Source organism: Molossus molossus, unplaced genomic scaffold, assembly GCF_014108415.1.
Source record: "Molossus molossus isolate mMolMol1 unplaced genomic scaffold, mMolMol1.p scaffold_m16_p_1, whole genome shotgun sequence".
Taxonomy (NCBI): Eukaryota; Metazoa; Chordata; class Mammalia; order Chiroptera; family Molossidae; genus Molossus; species Molossus molossus.
In genome coordinates, this window is record NW_023425344.1 from 1,643,585 (window position 1) to 1,670,646 (window position 27,062).

General features: G+C 50.9%; 2 protein-coding genes across 5 annotated transcripts in view; both read left to right on the top strand.

Annotated features, from left to right (window-relative positions):
• SH3BP2 (SH3 domain binding protein 2) overlaps positions 1 to 5,947 on the top strand; it is a 47,488-nt gene extending 41,541 nt beyond the window's left edge. For 2 of the 3 annotated variants that reach the window (XM_036275079.1, XM_036275084.1), the window contains 4 exons: positions 703 to 1,345; positions 2,806 to 2,929; positions 3,170 to 3,225; positions 3,619 to 4,338. In XM_036275079.1, the coding sequence (XP_036130972.1) occupies positions 703 to 1,345; positions 2,806 to 2,929; positions 3,170 to 3,225; positions 3,619 to 3,922 (1,127 nt within the window). In that variant the 3' untranslated portion in view covers positions 3,923 to 4,338. Of the gene's footprint in view, positions 1 to 702; positions 1,346 to 2,805; positions 2,930 to 3,169; positions 3,226 to 3,618; positions 4,339 to 4,368; positions 4,429 to 4,805 lie in introns of those variants that run through there. The other variant, XM_036275074.1, reaches the window with a different exon arrangement.
• A 5,108-nt stretch (positions 5,948 to 11,055) lies between these two features.
• Positions 11,056 to 27,062, top strand: part of ADD1 (adducin 1) — an 88,403-nt gene continuing 72,396 nt past the window's right edge. The window contains exon 1 of one of the 2 annotated variants that reach the window (XM_036275049.1): positions 11,056 to 11,077. The gene's annotated coding sequence lies outside the window, so the exon portion shown is untranslated. Of the gene's footprint in view, positions 11,078 to 11,463; positions 11,580 to 27,062 lie in introns of those variants that run through there. The other variant, XM_036275019.1, reaches the window with a different exon arrangement.

Here is a 27,062-nt window from a genome sequence, read left to right on the forward strand (position 1 = left end):
CGAAACCTCTCCTACCAGGGTCCCAGGGCCTCCTGCTCCCAAAGCAGCACTCAGCACCCATGAGTCGCGCAGGCCCGGTGCCTGCCCTGCTCTCGCCTATGACTCAGCACCAGGAGCTTTTGTTCTGGGGCCAGCCCCCCAGTCCCTGTCCCCACAACTGAGGGCCACCCAGGGCGCGGGCCTGGAGTACTCTCTCCTGCCACACCTGGGCCACAGCAGTGTCATTAGTGGGCCGTCAACTCCGCTGACTTCTGCAGCCCAGACTCCTCCTCCAGTGTCCCGTCTGTGCCCCGACAGCCCAGCTGATGTCCCCTGGCCGGCTCCAGCACCCTAAACCTGTCAGGAGCAAACGCTACCCTCATCTTCTTCCAGCCTTCTCCCGCCACCCTCCTCCCCTTGCTGGTGGGAATCCGGCCCCCAGCTGAGGCCAGGCCTTGTGCCCTCCTTGTCTCTCTCACTCCCCCTCTGGGACCCGATGGCTCCTGGAGTGAGTGACAGCTAGGCTTCTGGAAGCCTGCTCGGGCTGCGTGTGGTGTGGGTTGGTCGGGACCCCAGGAGGAAGGGCCTAGAAATACTGAGCGTGGGGATTTCAAGGAGCAGTGCATCCTCTTGGCCCAGCTGTCTGCTCCCTGCGGAGGTAGCGTGGGTCCCACCTCCAGCAGGTGACACTTAGCTCACCAACTGGGTCTCTTTGCTCTGCAGATACCCTGACGCACCCACCGGCCTACCCCCCGCCTCCCGTGCCCACGCCCAGGAAGCCAGCCTTCTCTGATGTGCCCCGTGCCCACTCCTTTATCTCCAAGGGCCCGAGCCCCCTGCTGCCACCCCCGCCCCCTAGGCGTGGCCTCCCCAATCCTAGCCCGCCTCCTGAGGACTCCAAGAGGGACTTGCTGGGCCTGAGATGGCCTGAGCCTGGCCTCAGGGTGCCTGCTACCTCCCGGAGGATGAGTGACCCCCCGATGGGCAGCCTGCTCAACACGCCCAACCTCCGGAAATCCCCTTGCTTCTCTGAGAGCACCAGCCCCAGCCCAGAGCTCCGGGTCCCCAGCCACGGAGTCAGCTCTGCCAGCGTGGCCACGGCCACCTCCAGGAGCTGTGATAAACTCAAGTCCTTCCACCTGTCCCCCCGTGGGCCACCCACGCCTGAGCCCCCACCCGTGCCAGCCAACAAGCCCACGTTCCTGAAGATGGCTGAAGAGGCCCCCCTGAGGGAGACAGCCAAGCCTGGACTCTTTGTGCCCCCTGTGGCCCCCAGGCCTCCTGCACTGAAGCTGCCCATGCCAGAGGCCACAGCCCGGTCTGCAGTCCTGCCCAGGCCAGAGAAGCCAGCCCTCCCTCACCTCCAGTGAGTCTGCTGGCGCTGTTGCCACTGGGACCCCTCCCAATCTGGCCATTTCTCCCATGGCACCCCAACCTCCCTACCCCTGGCACTCCACCCACAGTGGGTGACACTGCCCTGCACAGGACAGCAAGGCTCTGCCTAGGCCGAGTGGCCGCCTCTGCACCTGACCCAGGGGTCCAGAGGATGTCCAACCTTGCCCTCGAAGGATGTCCATTCCAGGGTGTGGAGGACCTGGAGCGCATGGCTGCCTGGGAGCAGTGGGCCAGGGGGCTTTGGGGACACGAGGCCCCAGAACTTCTGCTGTGCCGGGGAGGCCGTTGGGGTCTGAGAGAGGCTTGCAGAGCTGGCTGCCAGCCCTGGCAGAGACCGAGTGGGGACAGGAGCGCGGCTGTGTGCCTCTCGGACCCTGCCTGGGGCTCTGGGTGTGTTCTGGGAGCCAACAAGCCTGCCTTTGTGCCCTTCCCGACTGGGAACTTGCTGGAATGTGCAGCCTGGCTGTGACTCACTCTGTCTCTGGGCAGTGCCAGGAGACCAGAGCGTGCCCACTTCCAGTGTCAACAGCCTGTGGTCAGATATGTCTGGGGCCCACAGCAGTGAGGGTCCTGGGAGCCACAGGTGGGCACTAAACCAGGGCTCCCACGACACCCTTGACCATGGCACCCTTCTCCCCGCGGCTCTTTTTTTCATCCTCACTTGATGATATGTTTACTGATTTTTAGAGAAAGAGAGAAACATTGACATGAAAGCAAAACCTTGATCTTTTACCTCTGTGTGTGCCCTGACTGGGGATCGAACCCATGCCCTTTTGGTGCATGGGACGATGCTCCAACCAACCGAGCCGCTGGCCAGGGCTCCTCAGGACTCTCGTCAGCCCTGCTGCCTGTGGGCGGTGCCTGGGGGGACCCCTTGCCATGCTCACCTGTTTCACGAGGCCACAGTGATGCAGACTGTCATTTTGCCGAGCCGGGGACCTGGGCCTGGGTGCCAGGGTCGATCGTCTACAGCAGTCTCACCTGCAGTCCAGCAGCCCGTCCTGTGTGGCCCTTAATTCTCCCTAGGGCCACCTGGCCTCTTGTGGGGGGCATGTCCCTTAGGCTCCACCTGTTCGTATCCATCCACACTGGCTCTGGAGGGGTGTGACTTGGCCGAGGTCACAAAGCGGGTCAGTGGCAGAGTGGGCCTTCTCCTGCAGCATCCAGAGCACTTGTCCGCAGTGTGACTGTCAGTCCTGACCTCAGCTCCGGCTTCCAGGTCCAGGTCTCTCCTGCCACCTCGGAGGGGTCAGCACGGCCTCTCAGGGCTCTGTGGGCCTTTCTCAGCCGCGGCTGTAGCAGCCAGCCCCGTGGGTTCCAGGGCTGAGCTTGGCGCGGACACTCACAGGGTGCACAGGGCTGGTGTGTGGAGGGGAGCAGAGGGGCATGACCTGTGTGACAGGCATGACTTGCTACTTGCTCCCCTCCCAGGCGATCACCCCCCGATGGGCAGAGTTTCAGGAACTTCTCCTTTGAAAAACCCCACGTACCCTCGCATTCCGACGCCCTGCAGGCTGACGCTGGTGGGAAGGACTCTGACGAGGACTATGAGAAGGCAAGGCAGCATGGAGAGCCCAGATCCCGGCCGTGGGTGGGCGGCGCAGGAGCTGCAGGCTGGGGGCCCCGCACTGGCCATCTCCGGCCAAGAGCCCCCAGGACCCTGGAGTGAAGGGGACAGGATGCAGTGCCAAGCCTGGGACCTCAGCACAGGCTGGCAGCCAGCGGGGGGGAGGGGAGGTGCTGGCCACAAGCACCATTCAGACCTTGCTGCTGACGACTGTTGACCTCTCTCCAGGTGCCACTGCCCAGCTCCGTCTTCGTTAACACCACGGAATCCTACGAGGTGGAGAGGTCAGTGGGGAGCCCTGCTTTCTCCAAAGTCTTATTTTTGTAGACATGAGGTTCCCTGTCTTTCTGCTTTCTGCTTCCCCCACTCACCTTGGTGCTGGGTCATTACTGGCACAAGGGTGGCCGAGGGTAGCTGGGAACCTGGCGGAACAACAGATGCCGGCAGCTCAGCCCCACTGTTGGCTGTCACCCTGGGCATGGTCCGGAGCTTGCATGGGCGGCTCCTCTCAGCACCCACTGCTCACGGTGCCCCCTGCCCACGGAGCCCCTGCCTGCGGCGCCCCCTGCCCGCGGCACCTGAGCTTCAGGATAGTGAGAGGACAGAAGCCACACGGGCCTGGGGCTGGAGGGTCCCCGAACATCTGAGGATGGTTCACCTGCTGACTTAATTTTCAGGCTATTTAAAGCCACAAGCCCCCGGGGAGAGCCCCAGGACGGACTCTACTGCATCCGCAACTCCTCCACCAAGTCTGGGAAGGTAGGTGCCACGGAGGATACCAAGCAAGGGCCCTGGGCATGGCTGCATCGTGCTGGGGCCTGCTGGCCCACATGGGGCTTTACAGGGTGTAGATCCCTTTCCTGTGCAGCTCTTACTTGCCATCTCAACCGAGTGCCATTCGTGGGGTCTCTTCTTGGCAGTCACCCCTCCCTATTTATTCTCGGGAACTGCATACCATCTGTACACTGGGGAAGGTGGTAGCCGCCCCCCAGCACTGCCACGAGACAGGAAGGAGGGGCTGGGCCCCAGACTGATGCCGTGGGAGTTTTGCGTTCTGAAGAGGGAGGCTGCTTGGGGCACTGGGAATGGCCGGTTATGTGCCAACTTTGCCTCTGCTCCTCCAAGGGTGACTTGTTTGTAACCTCACTGAGCCTCAGTTTCCCCATGTGGATCAGACGTGGTCCTAGGGTGGACCAGGCACCTGCAAGTCTCATCAGAGACCATTGAGGGCAGGAGCCCCGAGGCGAAGGGCTGCCCTTTCCCACGCTGCGGTCCCATGTGCAGGGCGGCCCTCCCCACGTCACCGCCGAGGGCCACGGGACCCAGCCTTGATGCTGCTCACCCTCTGGGTCCCTGACGCCCAACTTTCCCCAGGTCAGAGCTGTTCTCAGCCTGCCCTCAGCTGTCGCCCGCTTTTCTCCCCGCAGGTTTTGGTTGTGTGGGATGAGACCTCCAACAAAGTGAGGAACTACCGCATCTTTGAGAAGGTAATCAGGCCGGCTCCCCCGAAGGCCCTGAGTGGGAAGGGACCCTGGCCTGGGGCGTGGCTGGGGGCAGGACAGTCTCCCCCTAGAGTATAGGCTGGCACCTCCAGGCACCATCTCTCCCCGACTGCCCCAGCCTCCCCTCTTCCCTTGCCTAGCTGTATCCTCAGCTGACCTGAGGGCATGGGGTGATCAGCTCTTGATCCTGGACTGATCTGCAGACCTGGCCTGCATCCCCTGGGGAGCAAGGCGGGAGCTTGGAGGCAGGCGCGGAGGGAGTGTGGGCCAGCAGGGGCAGGCCTGTCATGATTGCTGACCCCCCATTTTGCATGAAGGCAAGGCTCGCCAGCCCCCATGACCTTGCCCTCCTTGCTCCCCAGGACTCTAAACTCTACCTGGAGGGCGAGGTCCTGTTTGTGAGTGTGGGCAGCCTGGTGGAGCACTACCACACCCACCTCCTGCCCGGCCACCAGAGCCTGCTGCTGCAGCAACCCTACGGCTATGCTGGGCCCAGGTGACGCCTGCACACAGCTGCTGGGCAGAGGCGACTGGGGCCACCACCTCAGGCCATGCAGATGAGACTGGCCTGCCCGGGAGGAAGAGCTCTGAACTGCGGCCTCCCCAACAGACATCGGCCGAATCTGCCAGGCTGGGCTCCAGCCAGCGGGCTGGGTCCTCGGAGCTAGGCGAGCCCCCAGGCTCCAAAGGGCTGGGGGCCCTCAGATCCCACCTCCCTGCCCAGTCACACCTCCCAGGAGCCCAGGGTCCCAAGACCAAGTCCTGACTGAGCTTCATGGACATGAATTCTGGTCCCCAGCACACCCACCCTGCACTGGGCTGGAGCCGGGCAGGGCGCGGGCATTTGGGGTTGGGGCAGGGAGTGGCCCAGGACCCCCAAGGAACGCTAAGACTCAGGCCCCAGTGGGGCCTCTGCTGCACAATAAAGCACTGGTGACCTTTGCCTTGGTGGCCGGGCTTCGTTGGGAAGGAGGGGTGACCAGCTTTCTTGAGTACCCACACCAACATTCAAGTGATCTCCCCGTCTTCCTGGGCACAGGTTGCTAAATGACTTGCCCCAGGACACAGCTGGTAATATTGGCACAGGACCCAAATGTGAGCCATCCGGGCTCAGAGCCTGCAGTCCGAAGTGCCAGGTTCTGCTGCTACAAGTCATGGCCGGGACAGTGGGCTGCAGAGCCTGAGGGCCCACATCTACAGCTGGGTCACTTGCTAGATTAACAAGTGGTTCTTGGGAGACAGCTGGGCAGGGGGTGCTCACAGTGCACGCTGTCTGGAGCGGAGGGGTGTGCAGGGGCTTGGAGCTTGAAATCTAGCTGGGGTTCCAGGAAGACTTCTTAGAGGAAGTGCCTGCTATAGACAGGGGCAGGAAGAGTAAGGGCTGAGTAGGCCAAGGGTAGGTGGGGATGGTGGCACCCAGATGGCTGAGTCCACTGGGCCACATGTGGCTCAGGTCCATCCCTCATTTCCTGCCACGGAATTCCAGCAGGCCACTTTCCCTGACACGGCCATCTGGGCTGGATATATGTATGTATTATTATTACTTTTTTATCCTCACCCGAGGACATTTTTCCATTTTTGTTCAGTTAGGTGGGAGGGAGAAAGAGGGAGAGAGAGAGAGAGAGAAACATTGATGTGAAAGGGACACAGAGTGGCTGCCTTCCACACAACCCCAACGGGCTGGGGATAAACTACAACCGAGGTACGTGCCCTTAGTGGGAACCGAACCTGGGTCTCTCTGGAACACAGGCCGACGCTCTAACTGCTGAGCCAAACTGGCCAGGGCTGGATATATACTTTTTATGTGTGTGTTAAACAGCCTCAGCTCGGGGTCAGGGCTGGCAGGGACCCAGGATCATCTAATCCTCGCTCTTCCTGGGCACAGGTTGCTAAATGACTTGCCCCAGTCATTCCTTTTCCTTGGGAAAAGGAATTTGCTGTGTGTAACCCAAACCTAGGCCGGCACTTGTGCCCACTGTCCCCTGGAGAAGGCCCTTTGGACTTCTCTCCCCAACCTGGTTATGTCCTGTGGTGGGGTGGTTTGCTGGAGAAGGAGATGAAATGAAGCTGGTCAGCTGATGTGAGGCCATGCCTCTGGGGTGCAGTGGGGACAATGGCCATCTGCTTCCAGGAACCAAGTGTCCCCACTGTCTGCAGACATTTCCTCTAATGCCTGCCTGGGGCGAGGCTTGGTGCATCACGTTGAGTCTGGGGCACAGGGAACTCCGGTGTCTTGCACCAGCTGGAAAACCAGTAACCCTTTGCCTGCAGTTGAAGTTCTCTGGCCTCTGCCCTGCACTCACTTGGGGAACACAGCGAGGCGCAGGGTTCCCCACTGTGGCTGCAGCTTCCCTTCCTGTAAACATACTGCATATTCCTCACCTTGGTACACGCTTAGAGGAAAGGAGAGAGAGAGACACGTCAATGCACACTCTGGCCGGGTCCTGTAAAATTTTTATTTTTTAATATGTTTTTATTGATTTTTAGAGAGGAAGGAAGGGAGAGGGACAGAGAAATATCTATTGGCTGCCTCCTGCATGCCCCCTGCTGGGGATTGAGCCCACAACCTGAGTGCACGTGTCCTGATCTGGAATCAAACCAGCAACCTCTTGGTACCTGGGTTGATGCTCAACCACTGAGCCACACTGGCTGGACACACTTTTATTTTATTTTTTTTTATCCTCATCCGAGGACTTTTTTGTTCAGACAGCAGGAGGAAGAGAGAGAGAGAGAGAAAAACATCGACGTGAAGGGACACATCGAGTGGCCGCCACCCGCACGACCAACCAGGGCCGGGGACAAACTGCAACCGAGGTACGTGCCCTTAGCGGGAACCGAACCTGGGTCTCTCTGTACCGCAGGCTGACGCTCCAACCGCTGAGCCAAACCGGCCAGGGCTGGACACACTTTTAAATGGGACTTGGATCAGAGAACATTTTCCAGCTGGGGCCTGGGATCCTCTGCACTGGTGATTCAAGTCGGGATGCAGGACACTATGGCTTTTAGCTAACTTGTGGCCACTTTGGAGACAACTCGGTTGGTGAAATATATTTGAAGACCCCTGAGCTGGAAGGTTGAGAGGTTCTGGGGCCCAGAGTCACATGATAGGTATTTCTAGCTGCCTGGACAGGAGAGGCCTGTGGCTGTGCAAGCCCCACTTCAGGCTCTGGCCTGGCCGCCCTCCCTCCAGGTCCTGGGCCTGCTTCTTTGCGAACTGCCCCTGGGCCCAGGACCTCAGTTGCAAATGTCTGTGTTAGGGGGTGGCAGACGGGGGTCCCATGCATGGCCCTCTAGCATGAAGCTGGGCCAGGAGAACTCACTCCCTCCTGAGACCTGCTAAGAATGTTCTGCTCCTCGCCTTGGCCGGTTTGGCTCAGCAGTTGGAGCATTGGCCTGCAGACCAGAGAGTCCTGGGTTCGGTTCCCGCTAGGGGCACGTACCAAAAAAAAAGAATGTTATGCTCCTTATTTAGGGTGGGAGAGTGCCGTCTCTTGGCCTGCCGGGATCAGTGCAATGCAATGAAACTACAAGCACACGCGGCTTGGAGTGAGGGGGAGCTTTGCAAGGTAGCAAATGCTCCAGATTTCTGGATGCAGTCCCATTATTTGCAGATTGGTACCCCCAGGTCACAAGTAGATTTAAGTAAATTATTTTCTTGAGATGGCATTACTGCAGTCACCCTAGCTTTGTCTCTTGCTTTTTCCGGAAGAGACCTTGAAGCCAAAAGATTAACAAACCTTTATTCACATGTAAATGAAGCACCCAATACACCTGGGCGGGTCAGGTCCTTAACGCAGGGTTTAAACACCCCCCAATCCCACAGAGGGTGTGTGCCACCTAGTGAGCACTTCTCGTGCTCAAGGTGCTGAGCTGGGTACTTGACATAGTTTGCTTGGAGAAGTAGTTGCTATTAGCTCCATTTTACAGGTGAGAAACTGGGGCTAAGGCCTGGATTCAAGCCCTAGTGCTGCCACTTACTGCCATGTGATCTTCCTCCTCTGAGCCCAGACCCTAGCCCCTGCCTAGCTCCCCACCACCCCTCGCAGCCTCTAATAGTTATTATGGGGTGCCCAGAGTCCATTCCTGGGCTGGGGAAAAAAGCCCCAGACACTTTGGGAAGCTTCTCCAAGCCAAGAACTGACCTAGTTTTACTTTTCCTGCAGTTGATCATAAAGTGCAGTGAACCTCTGTATCTTGTTATTAGAGACTTTTATAAAAAGATATATATATATATATATATATATATATATATATATATATATAATCCTCACCCACCCAAGGACATTTTTCATAGATTGGGAGGGAGAGAGAGAGAGAGAGAGAGAGAGAGAAACATCTATGTGAAAGGGACACATCGAGTGGTTGCCACCCGCACAACTCAACCAGGGCGGGGGGCAAACTGCAACTGAGGTACATGCCCTTAGTGGGAACCGAATCCTGGTCTCTCTGGACCACAGGCTGACGATCTAACCACTGAGCCAAACCGGCCAGGGCATAAAAAGATGTTTTTAGAACCAGAAGACATCTCACAAAACAAGTCCCCAGTTGCTCCAAATTCCCACCCCTACTCTGGGTCGCATTGTGTGGACGCCCCCTGCTGGTCCAAGGAGGCGCTTCCTGCCCTCCAGGTGGGATGGACGGCTTGACCGGGCCCCAGGGAAGAAGAGGCCTGGTGCCTGGGGCCAAGGGGCTTCTTGCCCAGTGCCCACTGGATCTGGTCTCTGGAGGGGAGACCCAGAGGATACAAGGCCACACAGGGAGTATGGGGCAGGTCCAGCACTTGAACCAAATCTGTGTCTCTAGAGGAGGGCCAGTGAGGGGAGGGCCCCAGCCTCTGTCTCCAGCTGTGGCTGTGGCCCAGCAGCATGGGCAACTCACACACATATCCAGCTCTGTCTCTGTCCCAGCAGGTCTTGTCCCTTCGCACAGAAAAGACTGCCTGATGGGGGTGCAGGGAATCCCGGTGTTACAGGAAATCCTGAGACCATAGATACTGACAGATATTAGTGTGATAGTGGTAGGAGACATGGGGCTGGACCACCTACCTCGGTACCTTCCATTGATCTTCACAGAGAGAGTGGAGGAGGGGGAGGGAGGGAAAGAGAGAGTAAAAAACATTAATGCGAGAGAGACACATTGGTTGTCTCCTGCACGCACCCCATCCAGGGCCAGGGATCGAATCTGCAACTCAGCTACACTACGGGCCTCTGACCAGAACTGAACCCGAAATCCTTTGGTGTGGGTGCTGATGCCCAACCACTGAGCCACACCGGCCAGGGTTGGCCTCAGTCACTTTTGATGTCCCATAGAAACATTCCATTTGTACCAGATGCAAGCCACAGTTACTTTTTGAGTTACTTGGATCTGTGGGTTCGTATTTTTCAACAAATTTGAAAAAAAAACTTCAGCCATTTTATATCTTCAAATAGTGTATCCATCCTTCTCCCAACCATATCTCCCTGGTCAGGGAGTCTGATTACACACATAGTAGGCCTCTTGAAGTCCTACAACTCATTGGAGCTCTAGTCATTCTTTTTGTTTGTTTGTTTTTAATCCTCACTTGAGGATATTTTTCTATTTATCTTCAGGTAGAGTGGGAAGGAGTAAGAGAGAAACATCAGTGTTGAGAGAAACAAATCCGACTGGTTACCTTGCACTACCCAGCTAGGGCCAGAGACGAACTGCAGCCGAGGTGCGGTAGGTGCCCTTGACCAGACTCAAACTCACGACTCATTGGTCCACAGGCCGAGGCTTTAACTGCTAAGCCAAACCGGCCAGGGCTAGATAACTTTTGAAATCTGACACCACACATGGGTACATAGTTATTACAATGTTATGGACTGTATCCCCTAGGCTGTATTTCACATCTCCGTGATGTTTTGGTCACTTTTGTATCTTCTGTCTTTATTTAACACGCTCAGTTGTCTTCCACGTGCGTCCCTCCCTCCCTTCTTTGCTTCGGCAAGTCCACGGACATCCCTGGTGGGCCATGATACAGCAGTGTGGAGTTGTGTCCAGACCTGCGCACATCAGAGCCACAGCCTATTACCCATGTAGAGTACCCCTGACTCTGCTGTGGATACAGCCAGCGGTCCCTGCGGGAGGGGAGGCCTGGGCTCCTCACTGCCCTTGCACTGCCCAGCTCTGGGCCCCAGCTTTCCATGGGTATAAAGGGAACCAGAGGCTCTGCCTGCCTGACTCCCGGGCCTTTCTGGGGCTCAGGTGAGACGACAGGAAGGACAGGGTGGACAAGGTGCTGGTCTGGTCTCTAGGCCTGCCTCCAGGCCCAGGGCAGGTGAGCTGGCCTCCCCATCCCCTGGCTGAGAAGCTGACAGTGCACCCAGCACGGGCGGGCCAGGCCCCAGGCCCCCGGCCCCCGCCCAGTCCGTGGAGCCTTATCAGGGGCCGCAGGCCCGCTGTGCGCACCCCACCCTGGCTGCCAGCCGCCCAGTCTGCGCGGACGCCCCGCCGCGGGGCGGCGCACGCAGGTGCGTCTGGGGAGTGGGGAGGCGGGCTGGGAGAGGGGCTCGGACAGCGCCTGGGGCTGACGGGGCCGTTCAGAAGGCGCCGCCGCGCACCCGGTGACCCTGGCCCCAGGCCTCCACCTAAGTCTGACCCGCGGCAGTGGCTCCAGGTGAGCCGACGGCGCAGGCCCAGCCGATGCGGCCCCCTCGTGCGCGGAGGCCCGTGGGCCGCGGCCCCCGCCCCCACGCCGCGCACAGCCAGCCTGGGGGGCGGGACCCTCGGCGGTCCGCGGGTGGGCAGGGCCGCGCCGAGGCCCGCCTTCTGGATCCGCGGAGGCGGCCCCGCCCCTCGCCGCCCAAGCCCCGCCCCGCCCCGCGCTGCCGTGATAGCCAATCGCAGCGCGCGTTGCTGGGCTGTGCGGCGCGGGCTGAGCCTACGGGGTGGCGCGTTGTTGGGCTGCAGCGCCGCAGGCCGCACCCAGCTCCAGCGGCCTGGGCCTCGCGGAGTGCTGAGGGGGCGGAGAGGCCGGCCGGACGGGCGGGAGGGAGCTGCGAGCCGGGTGCACGCAGCGGACAGGGGGCGGAGCCCGAGCCCCGCCGGAGCTGGAGGCGACGGGCGGCGGCCGCACTTGGACTTGGGATCCTGCGCGCTGCCCGCGTTTCAAACCTGAGGTGAGGCCCGGGGTTCCAGGCCGGGCCGCGGGGCCTGCAGCCTGCGGTGCGGGCGGAGGGCGGGGCCGCGGGGCCGCCCTGGGAAGGGTCCCGCCCGTCGGCCTTGACCGGTGCCGGAGCGACGCTTCGCCAGCCCTTGTGCACAGGAGCGGCTGTGGGGGCGCCCGGGGCCGGTTCCCGGGGCCGGGGAGGGGGCGGCTCCGGGCCGCGCGGGGCCGGGCCCGCCCTCGTGCACCGACAGCGGCGGCCGCGCGCACCGCAGCCCCGGTCGGACCCGGTCTCCGCGAAGGGGAAGGCGGCCGTGCGCGGACGGTGGGGGCCGTCCTGGAAGTCCGGCCGTCGTCGCCGTCCTCGCGGGCCGCGTCGTCCGGTGTGGGAGGTGCCGGGGCCGCGGCGCTGCGCCCCGGTTCCTGCTCCGGGGCGCGGGGCCTGGCGTGGGGCTTCGTGCTCCCTGCCCTCCGCTGGGCGCGTTGGTGGAGCCGCCGCTGCTGGCGGTGGGGCCGCCGACCGGGCGCCCGACCGGCTGAGCCCGTGGGCCGGTCCGCGGGGACCGAGCAGCTGGCGGCCGCGCTCGGAGCCGGCAGGTGGCTCAGGAAGGTGTTTTCGCGTGTGGCAGGGGCCTGAGATCTTCGCGGGGTCGGAAGTGGGCTGCGGACAGCCCCCCGCGTCCGTGGCCTCGGCGAGTGGTCGGCGGAGTGGGGTCGCGGCCGCACGGAAACGGGGCGCGGGCTGGGCCGGCGGCGTCTGTGCCCTGTCGCGGTCCTCGCGCGTGTGGCTTGTTTTCCGGAGACTGTTTCGACACCTTGAGTCTTAACCTGGCCCTTTGGCCCCGACTGGGAAGAACGAGGAGAGTCGAGTTGTTTTTGAAGGAAGCGCCGGGCTTGGCCGTGGGCCCCGCGCGTGTTCCCGCGCCGCGCGCGCAGCTCCGCGAGGGGAGCCCGACCGGCGTGAGCCCGACCGGGGCGCTCACCTTTCCGGCGGCGCCTGTCGGGGGCCGCCCCCTGGAGCTCCGGCCTCGTCCGCTGCTGACCCGGCCCTGCCGCCAGGGCTGCTGCTCTAGACGGTCTAGTCTCAGTGATTTCAGGGAGGGTTCTGTTGAGTCAGAAACACCGGACTGGTGTTAGTTTTTTTTTTTTTTATTGTCTCAATGTTTTAATAGTTTGACAGTTAATTTTTGTTGTTAATCCTCGCCCGAGGGTATTTTTTCCCATTGATTTCTATAGAAAGGGGGCGTGAGGGAGGGAGGGGGAGAGAGAGACGCCGGGATAGGTTGCCTCCCTGCACCTGGGGTAGAACCCGCTCCCAGGTCCGTGCCCTTGACCTGGGGTCCAACCGGCCTTTGCTGTGCAAGCTGACACTCTACCCAGTGAGCCAAACCGGTCAGGGCCCCACCGTGTTTTTAAAAAGTTTGTATTGTAAAATACACATAATAACCACTTTGAAGAGTACAGTTCAGCGGTATTAAATACGTTCCCATGGTTGGGCAGCCATCACCCCCATAACGCAGCCATCCACTTAACGCTTCTTTTTCATCCTCCCCCGAGGATATTTTTACATTTATCTTCCAACAGCATGGGAGGGAGGGAGAGAAACAGAAACATCCATGTGAGAGAGACATGGATGGCCCCCCGAACAATCCCAGCCTGGGCCGGGGATGAACCACAACCGAGGTATGTGCCCTTGGCCGAACCGAACCTGGGACTCCCTAGTCTGAAGACCCTCGCTCAGACAAACCAAACGGCCAGGGCTTAACTCTTTTCTTGTAAAACTGAAACACTGTAGCCATTAAGTAGTAATTCTCCAATCTTCCCTCCTCTCAGCCCCTGGCAACCACAGTTCTGTCTCTGATTCTAAGGACCTCAGATGAGTGGAATCATAATGCATATGTCCTTTTGTGACTGGTTTATTTCACTTGGCACAGTGTCCTCAAAGTTCATCCATGTTTAAAATTTTGGGTAACTGCCATACTGTTTTCCTCAGTGACTGTGCCATTTTACAGTTCCACCGTGAGAACACAAGGGTTCCAATTTCTTCACATTCTCACTAACATTTGTTGTTTTTGAGAGGATCCATCCTAATGGGTGTGAGGTAGCATCTCATTGTAATTTTGATTTGCATATCACTAACCCCACCATGTCTTTTTCATTAATGTTTGCTTCCATGCCATGTATAATATAGACATACTTCTCCTCCTTTCTTTTTTTTTTTTTTTTGTACGTGGCCCTAGTGGGAACTGAACCCGGAACTTTCTGGTCCGCAGGCCGACGCTCCAACCGCTGAGCCAAACCGGCCAGGGCTGTCTCCTATTTTTTCCCATTGTGTTGTACTTTATTCAGGAAGAAAGGATTTTTTTTTTAATGCTTCTTTTCTTTTTTATTTATTTTTTTGCATGTATCATCAGATAGAGTGGAAGGGAGAGAGGAAGAGAGAGAGAGAAACATCGATGTGAGAGACACACGGAGAGTTAGTGCTCTGACCGCTGAACCAAACCGGCCAGGGCAGGATTTATTTTTAATGAGCACTCAACATAAAAATCTTGTCCATTAATGGCACTTTAAAATAAATTCTAGCCCTGGTCAGTTTGGCTTTAATTTTACAACGGCCATTCAGCCCCTCAACTGCTGTATACAGTTTTGAGTTGGTTTCAGAAATGCCATTTCTGAGATAAAATAATCTAATTCATATTGACACAGTAAGTTTGTTATTATTTTAAATTTTTATTTATTTATTTGAGAGAGAGGAAGGGAGAGAGAAAAACATCAGTTTGTTGTTCCACTTATTTATGCATTCATTAGTTGCTTCCTGTATGTGCCCTGACTGGGGATCAAATCCACAACCTTGCATATTGGGATGATGCTCTAACCAACTGAGCTACCAGATCAAGGCAGTAAGTTTGTTATTATTAATCAAATTGTTAACATGTATGTATATATATATTTTTTAAATCCTAACCTGAGGGTATTTTTCTGTTTATCTTCAGATAGAGTGGAGGGAGGGAAAGAAAGAGACACATTGATTGGATGCCTCCCACATGACCCTGACCAGAACCAGAGACTGAAACCAAGGTACATGCCCTTGACCGAATCGAACCTATGACTCATTGGTCCACAGGCGGACACTCCAACTGAACCAAACCAACCAGGACACTAACATTATATTAACAAAAAAAGTTTTAAAGCCTTGGCTAGTTTTGTTCAGTGGTTAGAGCATTGGCCTGCGGACCAAAGAGTTGAAGGTTCAATTCTGGTAAAGGGCACATACCTCGGTTGCGGTTTGTTCCCAGCCCTGGTCAGGGTTGTGTGGGAGGCAACCAGTCAATGTGTCTCTCTCACCTTGATGTTTCTCTCCCTCCCACTCGATCTGAAGATATACAGAAAAATATCCTCAGGTGAGGATTTAAAAACATTTTTTAAAAAATATTTTTATTGATTTTTTTGGAGATTGAAACATCGATGTGAAAGAGACACATTCATTGGCCACCTCCTGCACACCCCTCACTGGGGACTGAGCCTGCACTTCAGGCATGTGCCCTGACTGGGAATGGAATCAGGACCTCTCAGTCCATGGGATGACACTCATCCACTGAGCCACACTGGCCAGTCTAGTAATCTTTTTTTCTGTTATTGTTCATTGTTCTCTCACTTATTATATACATATTCACTCAACTCTGAGTATTTAAGCTTTAAAATTTAAAATATTAGACCTATAGTCTGGCAGGTGTGGCTCAGTGGTTAAGCGTCGACCCATGCACCAAGAGGTCACTGGTTCAATTCCTGGTCAGGGCACATACCCAGGTTGTGGGCCAAATCCCCAGTGCGGAGCATGCAGGAGGCAGCCAGTTGATGTTCTCTCTCATCGATGTTTCTCTCTCCTTCTCACTTCTCTCTCTAAAATCAATAAAGGAAAAAAAAATAAAATAAAATATTAGGACTATAGATTCTAAGTGTGTGAAAAACAGTGCCTATAGCTATTGTCATTAATGCTGTCTTGCTAACTTTAGTTTTGTCAATTCTACCTTCAGAAGACATCCTGAAATCAGTCCTAATAGTCCATTGTCCCAGAAGGGTCCCAGCAGCTATCATATCTCCCTTGGACTATTACAGCAGTGTCCAGCTGTTCTCCGAGTCCTTTTTTCCTACTTATTCTCCACCTGCCAGCCAAAGTGATTTACATAAAATATAAACTAGGCCATGTTCTGCCTTGCGAAAACCCTTGAAAGACTGATAAAGTTGTTGCCTGTAGGGAACTGTGTGGCTGTTGGGCAGGGGTGGGAGGAGATTCACTTTTCACTGTATAACCTTATATATCTTTCAAATTTTGATTCATGTAACTGGATTGTGTACTCAGAATAAAATAAGTAATTTTACAAACAAAAATCCCAGTGACTTCCCATTATACTTCGAACAAAATTCAAACTTTTTACCTTGATTTTTAAGCACACTTTCTGTCATTCTTCGACTTGCTCTTTTGTGCTGCATTTACAGTGCACTTCCTGGAATCTGCCTAGCTCTTTTCCGATTTAGGGACTTGCATGTTAATTCCTCTGCCTAGAATGAGTACTTTTACTCTGCGCTGCGTGGCCAGTTCTTTCTCTTTTAGGCCCTTACTCAAATGTCCCTTAAAGAGAGGCATTTCTAATTGCCCTCTTACAGGTTTACTCTATTATTTCCTAACTCAGATACTTCTTCTGTCCCTCAATTTTAATTATTTATCTGTTTACTCTTTTTTTTTTTTGGTATGTGACCCTAGTGGGAATCGAACCCAGGACACCCTGGTCTACAGGCCCGACACTCCAACCACTGAGCCAAACCGGCCAGGGCTATCTGTTTACTCTTGTTCTCTCTTCCACAAGAATGATACTGTACAAAGTCAGAAACTGTATCCGCTGTTTAAGCTGGCACCTCTGCTTTCTTGCTAGAATGAGTGCCATGACTGGATCATGTCACTTCCCTGTGGAAAACTTTACAGTGATTCTCCATAGCACATAAATCCTGAGCTCTCTTGAACCAGGCTTTCAAGCTTTGGCCTCTTCCCGTATCTCCAGTTTTCTCTCTCTCTTTTTTTTGTTAATCCTCACCTGAGGATATTTTTCCATTGACTGTTTTTTTAGATAGAGTAGAAGCGGGGTGGGAATGGGGTCGGAGGATAGAGACAGAAACATCCTTGAGAGAGACAACATCAGCCCGTTGCATGACTGGGCTGGGGATGGAAACTGCAACCCAGGTATATGCCCTTTACTGGGAATTGAACCCATGACCCTTTGGTCCGTGGGCAGATGCTCTAACGTCTGAGCCAGACCAGCCAGGGTTCCAATTTTATCTAACATCTTGGGATTGCTTCCCACTGTGTTCTCAGCACACAAACAAGCACACAGTAAGTGCCGAATAAATATTTGTGGAATAATTGAATGACTTAAAAGGAGTCATTTTTAAGTCTTTGAAATTGTAGCTAAACACATAAAGTTACAAACTTTTCAGGGAAGGCTACATAAGGTAGAATTTAAACTTATGATTGAAAGCTGGGTACAGAGGATAAAGAGAAAAATTGTATTTCGTGAAGGAGAAATGAGTGTTTTTTTATACTAAAAATTTTTTGCAGTCATGTTTTATGGCAGTGGCTTAAACACACACATAGAGGGGTCCTACCTAGACCTGCTAAACCGAAACCTTGGGCCAGGTGATTAAGAACCACTGTTTTATGGCTTTGCTCTTAGAACAACAGTCCTCCATTTAACCAGTGTGCAGTGGTCCCAGCACCATTGGTGATTTGGCTCACAACCTGGGCATGTGCCCTGACCGGGAATCAAACCGGCTATCTCTTGGTGCATGGGTCCAACGCTCAACCACTGAGCCACACCAGCTGGGCTCATGGAACATTATTAAAGGTGGTGTGGCCCATCTGTTCTCCAGTGGGAGTTGGCAAATTTCTGTAAAGGGCCAGGTAATAAATATTTTAGGCTTTGAGGGCTATATGATCTGCGTTGTAATTCTCAGTTCTGCTGTGGTTACATGGAAGCAGCCATAGACGATCTGTAAATAAATGAGCATGACTGTTCCGATAAAATGTTAACTATGGACTCTGAAGTTTGAGTTGATTTTCATGTCTATCATATATTATTATTAGTGTTTGATATACTCTTTTTTATTTTTAATCTTTAAAAATCAACCTTAGCCCTGGCCGGTTTGGCTCAGCGGTTGGAGCATCGGCCTGTGGACCAGAGAGTCCCGGGTTCGGTTCCTGCTAGGGGCACATACCAAAAAAAAAATAATAATAAATCTTAGCTTGTGGCCGTTGTAAAAAGAGGTAGTGGATTTGGTTTGCGGAGGCCATCATTTGTTGATTTCTGCCCAGAGTCTGCATTTTATCATTAGATCAAATTAGATATTTGCCTTCTGGACTGAATTGTTTTGTCTGTCAGCAGACTTTCTTTGGTTACATCATGTTATAGTCTACATTAAGGAACTATGTAGGAGAAATACTGTTCTGAAACATTACATTGTATTGGTTTTAGAGCGATTGTTGGTGGTCTTGTTCATTATAAAAAATAAAATAAAGACTTTTTTTAATTCAGAAATTTTCTTTGAGTAGAATGAATTTTTATGTTTTCCATTAGTTTAATGTATTTTAGTTGTGGTTTAATAGAAAGAGCTACTTGGAGTTAGAAAGATCAGGTACACTAACTGAAAGTTTCTTTGCCAAATTAACCTTGTTTAGCAATATACCTTTTCCTGCTTTCAAACCCCACTACTTCCTCCACCTCACATCCTTGGGCAAATCACTTCCTTTTTTTTTTTTTTTTTTTAATTCTCATCGGAGGACATTTTTACGTTTTTTTTTGTTCCGATAGAGTGGAAGGGAAAGAGGGGAAGAGAGAGAGAAACATCAATGTGAAAGGGACACATCAAGTGGCTGCCACCCGCACGACCCAACCAGGGCCTGGGACAAACTGCAACTGAGGTACGTGCCCTTAGCGGGAACTGAACCCGGGTCTCTCGGGACTGCAGGCTGACGCTCTAACCACTGACCCAAACCAGCCAGGGCTCACTGTTTTGTGAGCTTCATCTTCCTCAGTGTGCAGTGGGTGTGATAATACCTTACTCATCTACTTCAGAGACTCTGTATGAAGATTAAATGAAAAAGTACTTTGTATGGGATAGATGCTACCCAAGTGTGTGATTTATTATCACATATTTAGAATATACTTGAGGGCAAAAAATGAGAGAGGAACCATTATTAATAGTGTATTAACTTCTTGAATGCATCCCCAGAAATTATTTATCTCATAGTTTTTGGGTGTAAAACATGGTCTTAAAAAAGCAGATGCTAAATATATGATGTCTAATCTAGCCAGATGAGATGATGCTGTTTGAGACAGTGTAATGCTCACAATTCAGAGGTGCCATTGCCATAGAGGGTAGCTACACAAAATTAGATATGTGCCAAAAGATTTTGAACTCAAAACCTTGGGGCTAAAATTTTTAGTTTTTACTTAAAGATGTTGCTTCACTATCTTTTTTTTTTTTTTTTTTAATTTTTTTTTCCTTTATTGATTTTTTAGAGAGGAAAGGAGAGGGAAAGAGAGTGAGAGAAACATCGATGAGAGAGCATATTGATTGACCTCCTCCTGCATGCCCCCCTTGGGGATCGGGCCCACAGCCTGTGCCCTGACATGGAATTGAACTGGAGACCTCTTGGTGCGTGGGTCGACGCTCAACCACTGAGCCACACCAGCCGGGCTTCACTATCTTCTTGTTGCATCATTTCCTACAAGAAATCTGCTGTCTTCTTTATCTTTGTTTCTCTACATAACATGTCATTGTTTTCAGGTTGCTTTTAAGATTTCCCCTATTACAGATTTTAAACAATTTTATTTTGATGTGCCTTTGTGTACAGTAGTTTTTTTCATGTTTCTTGTGCTCGGGGTTCATGGAGTACCTTTTTTGAATCCGTTGATGTATAGTGTTCATCAAATTTGGGAAAATTTTGGCCATTAATTAATTTATTTTATTTTTAATCCTCACCCAAGGACATCTTTCCATTTTTTGTTCAGATAGAGTAGGGAAGAGAGAGAGAAACATCAATGTGAAAGGGACACATCGAGTGGCCGCCATCCACACAACCCAATCAGGGCCGGGGACAAACTGCAACTGAGAGGTACGTGCCCTTAGTGGGAACTGAACCCAGGTCTCTCTGGACCGCAGGCTGATGCTCCAATCTCTGAGCCAAACCAGCCAGGGCTTGGCCATTAATTTTTTTTTTTTTTTTGGTATGTGCCCCTAGCAGGAACCGAACCCGGGACTCTGGTCCGCAGGCCGATGTTCCAACTGCTGAGCCAAACCGGCCAGGGCTTGGCCATTAATTTTTACATAATTGTTTCTGTTCCTTTTCCATGTCCTCTTCTTTGAGGACTTCAATTCCATGTATGTTAGACTGTTTAAAATTGCCCTACAGCCCTGGCCGGTTTGGCTCAGTGGTTAGAGCGTCGGCCTGTGGTCCAGAGAGACCCGGGTTCGGTTCCCGCTAAGGGCATGTACTTCGGTTGCAGTTTGTCCCCAGCCCTGGTTGGGTTGTGCGGGTGGCAGCCACTCGATGTGTCCCTTTCACGTTGATGTTTCTCTCTCTCTCTCTCCCTCCCGCTCTGTCTGAATAAAAAATGGAAAAATGTCCTCGGGTGAGGATTAAAAAAAATAAATAATAAAAAATAATAAGAAGAATAAAAAGAAAATAAAACATATTCTAAAATTGCCCTACAGCACACTGATGCTGTTTGTCTTTTCTCAGTATGTTTTGTTTGGATAGTTTTTATTGCTGTACAAATCTAATCTTCTGCAGTGTATAATCTGCCATTCATCTTGGTCAGTGTAATTTTTTGTTTTACATCTTATAGCTTTTATCTTTAGATATTCAGTTTCTATCTTTTTAATATCTTCATCTCTCTACTTATGATTTTGAACATATGGAATGCAGTTGTACCAACTATTTTAGTGACCTTATCCACTAATTTTAACTTGTCTTTTCAGGTCTGGATTGGTTTTGATTAACATCTTTTGAATATTGGTCATATTTTCCTGCTTCTTTGCTTGTTGGGTAATATTTTATTGGCTGCCAGACACTGTTAATTTTAATTTTTAAAATTCATTCTCACCTGAAGATATGTTTATTGACTTTTTTCTTAGGAAGGGAGAGGGAGAGAGAGAGAAACATCATTGTGAGAGAGAAACATCATTCGGTTGCCTCCCATATGCACCCCGACTTGGATCGAACCTGCAATCCTTTGGTGTATGGGATGACTCCCCAACTGAGCCACCCAGCCAGGGCGACACTGTCAATTTTACATTGTTAGATCTGAATTGTTATTTATTTCTTTAAATATTTTTGAGCTTTGTTTTATTACATTAGCAACAAGACTTTAAAATTTTTTATGTTTTAGAGATGGCGAATGATTGTTTCTTTTCTTTTTTTTTTTTATCCTCACCCGAGGACATTTTTCCATTTTTTGTTCAGGTGGAGTGGGAGGGAGAGAGAGGAACAGAGAGAGAGAGAGAAACATCGATGTGAAAGGAACACATCAAGTGGCTGCCACCCACACAACCGACCAGGGCCGGGGACAAACTGCAACCGAGGTACGCACCCTTAGCGGGAACCGAACCCGGGTCTCTCAGGACCGCAGGCCGAAGCTCTAACCGCTGAGCCAAACCTGCCAGGGCTGATTGTTTCTTTTTTTTATCCTCACCCGAGGACATTTTTTTTTTGCATTTATTGTCAGATAGAGCTGGCGGGAGAGAGGGAGGAAGAGAGAGAGAGAAACATTGATGGGGCAGAGACACATCAACTGGTTGCCACCCACACAATCCCAACCAGGCCAGGGAGAAATTGCAGCCGAGGTACGTGGTCTTAGTAGGAACTGAACTCAGGACTCTCTGGCCGATGCTCTAACCGCTGAGCCAAACCGGCCAGGGCACTTTTTCTTTTTTTTTTACATAAACATCTGGTCTCCTTGAAGAGTCAAAGTCACTAAAAAACACCACACTTACCTGTGAGTCCTGTATATTATTTACTTTCATTTCCCTCATGCTTTGGCAGGTTATTATTTTTATTATTATTTTTATATTTTTTAATCTTCACCCAAGGATATTTTTCTATTTATCTTCATATTGCGTGGGAGGGAGAGGGAGCAAGAAACATAGACTTGAGAGGAATACATAGACTGGTTGCCTCCCGCACAACCCCAGGCCTGGGATGAACCGAGGTATGTGCCCTTGGCCAGAATCAATCCCGAGCTCATTTGTCCGCGGGTTGACGATCTACCGCTGAACCAAACTGGCCAGGGCTTGGAAGATTATTTTGTCAAGTAGAAGGGATGTCCTTTTTGAATTCCCTATCTTCTAAGGTTTTAAAAACTGAATCTAAGATTTGGTTCATAAAAGTTAAATATACTAAAATACCTCCTTAGATTGTGTATTGCCTATTAGCTATCACATGAGTCCTTAAAATAGTTAAGAATCTTAACATAGCATAATATTAAACTTTAACAAAACTGTTTAATAGTTAATGCTTGTTCTGACCTTCTACCTGCAGGAAATGAGTTGGAAGGAATGAAAGGGAGCAAGTTTAATTCAGTTTGCCTTTGAGCTTTATTCCAGAAGAACTTTTTAAAACAATTGTTAGGGCCAATATTTAACATTGTTTTTTATACCTGTTAGTTTAAAGGTGTTGTGCATATTATGAAAAGGCTTTGCGCTGGCCGGTTTGGCTCAGTGGTTGGAGCTTCGGCCTGCGGTACAGAGAGACCCGGGTTCGGTTCCCGCTAAGGGCACGTACCTCGGTTGCAGTTTGTCCCCGGACCTGGTTGGTTGTGCGTGTGGCAGCCACTCCATGTGTCCCTTCACATTGATATTTCTCTCTCTCTCTCTCTTCCTCTCTCTCCCTCCCGCTCTATCTGAACAAAAAATGGAAAAATGTCCTCAGGTGAGGATAAAAAAAAAAAAAGAAAAGGCTTTATGTGAGTTTATGCTACATAGGAAAAAATGGCATTTTAAATACAGGAGTACTAGAGCTCTGGCCGATTTCGCTCAGTGGTTAGAGTGTTGGCCTGCACCCCAAAGAATTTCGGGTTTGATTCTGGTCAAGAGTACATACCTCGGTTGCAGTTTGGACCCTGGCCCTGGTCAGGGTCATGCAGGCGGCAACCACTCAATGTCTCTCAAACATCGATGTTTCTCTCTCCCCCCTCCCCCTCCCTCTACCCCCCCCTCCCATTCTCCCTCCCACTCTATGTGAAGATGAGTGAAAAAAAATATCCTCGGGTGAGGATTAAAAAATAAATAAATAAAATTAAATATAGTAGTACTAGAGTCCATAAGACACATTTTTTTGCAAGAATAACTTTATTAACTGCTAAAGAAACTTTTTTCGGGTCTTCTGACAAGATTTTTCTTTACTTGTAAAATACTTTCTCTTCAGTGAAGCCATCTTTGGAGTTAGTCTTCACTCTCACCTTATCTGTCATCTTGACTCCAACCTAATATTCTTCTTTTGGTCCATACCTTCAGATTTTAAAAGTAGTTTCAAGTTGAGGAAAGGTCATTTTTCCACAGTATAGTTCTCTGAAAAACTTCCGTCTCCCACTGAAAGTCATAGTTTAGGAGTGAATCAGTCATCTGCTAGAACTTCAGGGCCAATTATAAGTAATTATGAACATGTGCATCGGTCAACCTTATTTATCATAAGCCTGAAAATGTAGTCCTGAAAAAAGGTGGCTGCATTGTACACACATGTAATATTTCAAAAGGAGAGGGCAATGAAGGGGACTGAGGTTTGATCACCAGAAATTAGCACAATAACCCAGCTGGTGTGGCTCAGTGGATTGAGCATGGTCCCACAATACCTGGGCACATGCCTGGGTTGTGGGCTCATTCCCCAGTAGGGGGTGTGCAGGAGGCAGCCGATCTATGTTTCTCACATCATTGTTTCTATATTTCTCTCCCCCTCTACAGAATCAATAAAATAATATTTTTAAAAATCAGCACAATGAAAACAAACAATAATGAATAATGGGCACTAGAATTCAAATTACCAGATGTTTTAAAGAGATAGGGGTTCAGTTTTCACTTCCGGTTTGTATACCACGTTACAAAAGAACTATTTTTTTTTTAAATTCTCACCTCACCCAAGGATATTTTTCTATTTATCTTCAGATAGAGTGGGAGGGAGGGAGAGAGAGGAAGAGAGAGAGGAACATCGATGTGATGTGAGAGGGACACATCAACTGGTTGTATCCCGCACAACCCTGACCAGGGCTGGGGATGATCCAAAACCGAGGTACGTGCCCTTGATTGGAATCGAACCTGCGACTCATTGGTCCGTGGGGTGACACTCTAACCACTGAGCAAACTGGCCAGGGCAAAAGAACTATTTTTAAAAATAAAAAATCATTGCCCTGGCCGGTTTGGCTCAGCGGTTAGAGCGTCGGCCTGCAGTCCAGAGAGACCTGGGTTCAGTTTCCGCTAAGGGCGCATACCTCGGTTGCAGTTTGTCCCCGGCCCTGGTTGGTCGTGCGGGTGGCAGCTACTCGGATGTGTCCCTTTCACGTTGATGTTTCTCTCTCTCTTCCTCTCTCTCCCTCCCACTCTATCTGAGCAAAAAATGGAAAAATGTCCTCGGGTGAGGATAAAAAAAAAAAAAAATAATAAATAAGGATTGAGGGTAAAACTCAGTGGTTGAGCATCGATCTATGCACCAAGAGGTCACTGGTTCAATTCCCAGTCAGGGCATATGGCCACGTAGTGGGCCTGATCCCCAGTGAGGGTCATGTAGGAGGTGGCCAATTGATATTCTCTCTCATTGATGTTTCTCTCTCTCTATTCCTCTCCCTTCCTATCTCTCTCATATCAATAAAGAAAAAAAACAAAGGATCGAGGGGAAAAAAAAGAAAAGAAAAAGAATATGTAAACTGTTGAATGATCCTGTTTGTTCCTGATAAACTTCAATCACATCATCTTCCTCCATTCCCAGTTCTTTTTTTTTTTTTTTTTTATCCTCACCCGAGGGTATTTTTCCATTTTTTGTACAGATAGAGTGGGAGGGAGAGAGAGGAAGGGGGAGAGAGAGAGAAACATCGACATGAAGGGACACATCGAGTGGCTGCCACCCGCACGACCAACCAGGGCCGGGGACAAACTGCAACTGAAGTACATGCCCTTAGTGGGGAACAGAACCCGGGTCTCTGTGGACCTCAGGCTGACGCTCTAAACAGCTGAGCCAAACCGGGCAGGGCATGAAATTTATTTTTTGTGTGGAGCCCATCTAATGACAAAATTATTGTTAGTAGTAGTAGTATCATAATTAAATATTAAATTACAGTAATAGCCTAAGGTAGTTTTCATTGAGCACTTTATGGGCAGTATTGTTGTCTTCCCATTTTGCAGACGAGGAAGCTGTGAGACGTGAAGAGCACACAGCCAGAATGGTGGTGGCACATACACCTCCCTTAAAAAGTAAAGGGTTAGCCCTGGCCACTTTGGCTCAGCGGTTGAGCGTCGACCTGCGGACCAGAGAGTCCTGGGTTCGGTTCCTGCTAGGGGCACATACCACAAAAAAAAAAGTAAAAAGGGTTCTGTATTTCCCCCTAATGCATCTTGGAGACACTCGCTACCAGCACACATAAATCTATTTATTCTAACAGCCTCAGGTGTTTCATTTTACGGATACACTATAACTTAACCACTGCTGTATTAATGAATATTTGTTTACAGGTTTTCTCTGTTGTAATTGTTTTGGATAATGTATGTCCAGGTTTGGGCTCTATGAAGTTATGTCTATAGATATATTCCCAGCAGTGCAGTTGCCTGCTCCTAAAGATATTTGTATCAGTTTTCATATCTGTGTTCGGCTACCCTTCTAAGAAGTTATACCAATTTATATTCCCGCTAACTGTATGTTAAAAAGTGTTTACATGTAACACAGGAGTAATAATAGTAACTCTCTTCATGGTTATGGTGAGAATTAAACAAATTAACTATATAACTATATAAAAGGTACCTAATAAGCTGTCAGTAAATGGCTGTTATATATTCCTAATGTAATCATTAACCATATTCCAGAATTTTATTACCAGAAATACAAGCCTAAGAACTGTTTCAGGAGGTTGGGAAATTGACCAAGTTGACAGTGGACCATAGCAATACATGGCCCTGCAATACTGTCAAATATATAAGAACATGTTCGCTCTGCATTGAGGCCCCAGGAGCTCCGGGAGCCTGGGAGCATGGGAGCATGGGGCTGATGTTAAGGGATTGAGCCCAAAGGAACCTGCAGACTTCTGCTAGGACTGGGCTGCCCTCAGGGACAGGACGCAGTAGGCATTGGCTCCTTCTGTGTCTCCACAGCACCCTGGACTAGTAGCTTTCAATATTTCCACAGGGAGGAGGGAGGCCATCACTTGGGAGGGACCTTCAGAGTATTCCAACCTGAACACCTTATTCTCCTGTTCTCTTACTCTGAAAGGCTTCATTTAAATTTGCCTTATGGATTGACTTCTTGTTTTTTGTTTTTGTTTTTGTTTTTATCCTCGTCTGAGGACATTTTTCCATATTTTGTTCAGATAGAGTGGGAGGGGGAGAGAGAGAGAGAGAGAAACATCGATGTGAAAGGGACACATCGAGTGGCTGCCACCCGTACAACCCAACCAGGGCCGGGGACAAACTGCAACTGGGGTACGTGCCCTTAGCGGAAACCGAACCCGGGTCTCTCTGGACCACAGGCCGATGCTCTAACCCCTGAGCCAAACCGGCTAGGGCTGGATTGACTTCTTGAGAATAATTTAGGGAGCTTGTTACCTTAAAAATGGTTTTTCTCATCTGCATGCTATTGCTTGAAAACCCTCCCAGAGGAGGTAAAGCAGTGTGGTGTCAGGGAGTGAACAGGTTATCCAGCAATGGGTGATAAAGTCACTTCACTGCTCCCAGCTTCAGTTTTCTCCATCACAAAATGAAGCAGTTGTAAGATGCAAAGGAGAAAATATTGTGTGAACACTTTGAAAATGTAAATGCTGCCCTGACTGGTTTGGCTCAGGGGTTAGAGCGTTGGCCCATGGACCGCAGAGTCCCGGGTTCGGTTCCTGCTAAGGGCATGTACCTTGGTTGCAGTTTGTCCCTGGTTGGGGTCGTGTGGGTGGCAACCACTCCTTGTGTCTCTCTCACATCAGTGTTTCTCTCTTCCTCTTTCTCTCCCTCCTGCTCTGTCTGAGGATAAATGCAAAAATGTCCTCGGGTAAGGATAAAAAAAAAATGTAAATGCTGAAGGAAAAGATATGTTCACACAAAAACTTGTACACAAAAACTTGCTTTTTATCGCTGAAAAGTGAAAACAACCCAGATGTCCATCGACTGAAGAATGGATCAACAAAATGTATAGTGTATCCATACAATGAATCATTATTTGGCAATAATAAAGAATGAAGTATTGATACATGCTACATACACA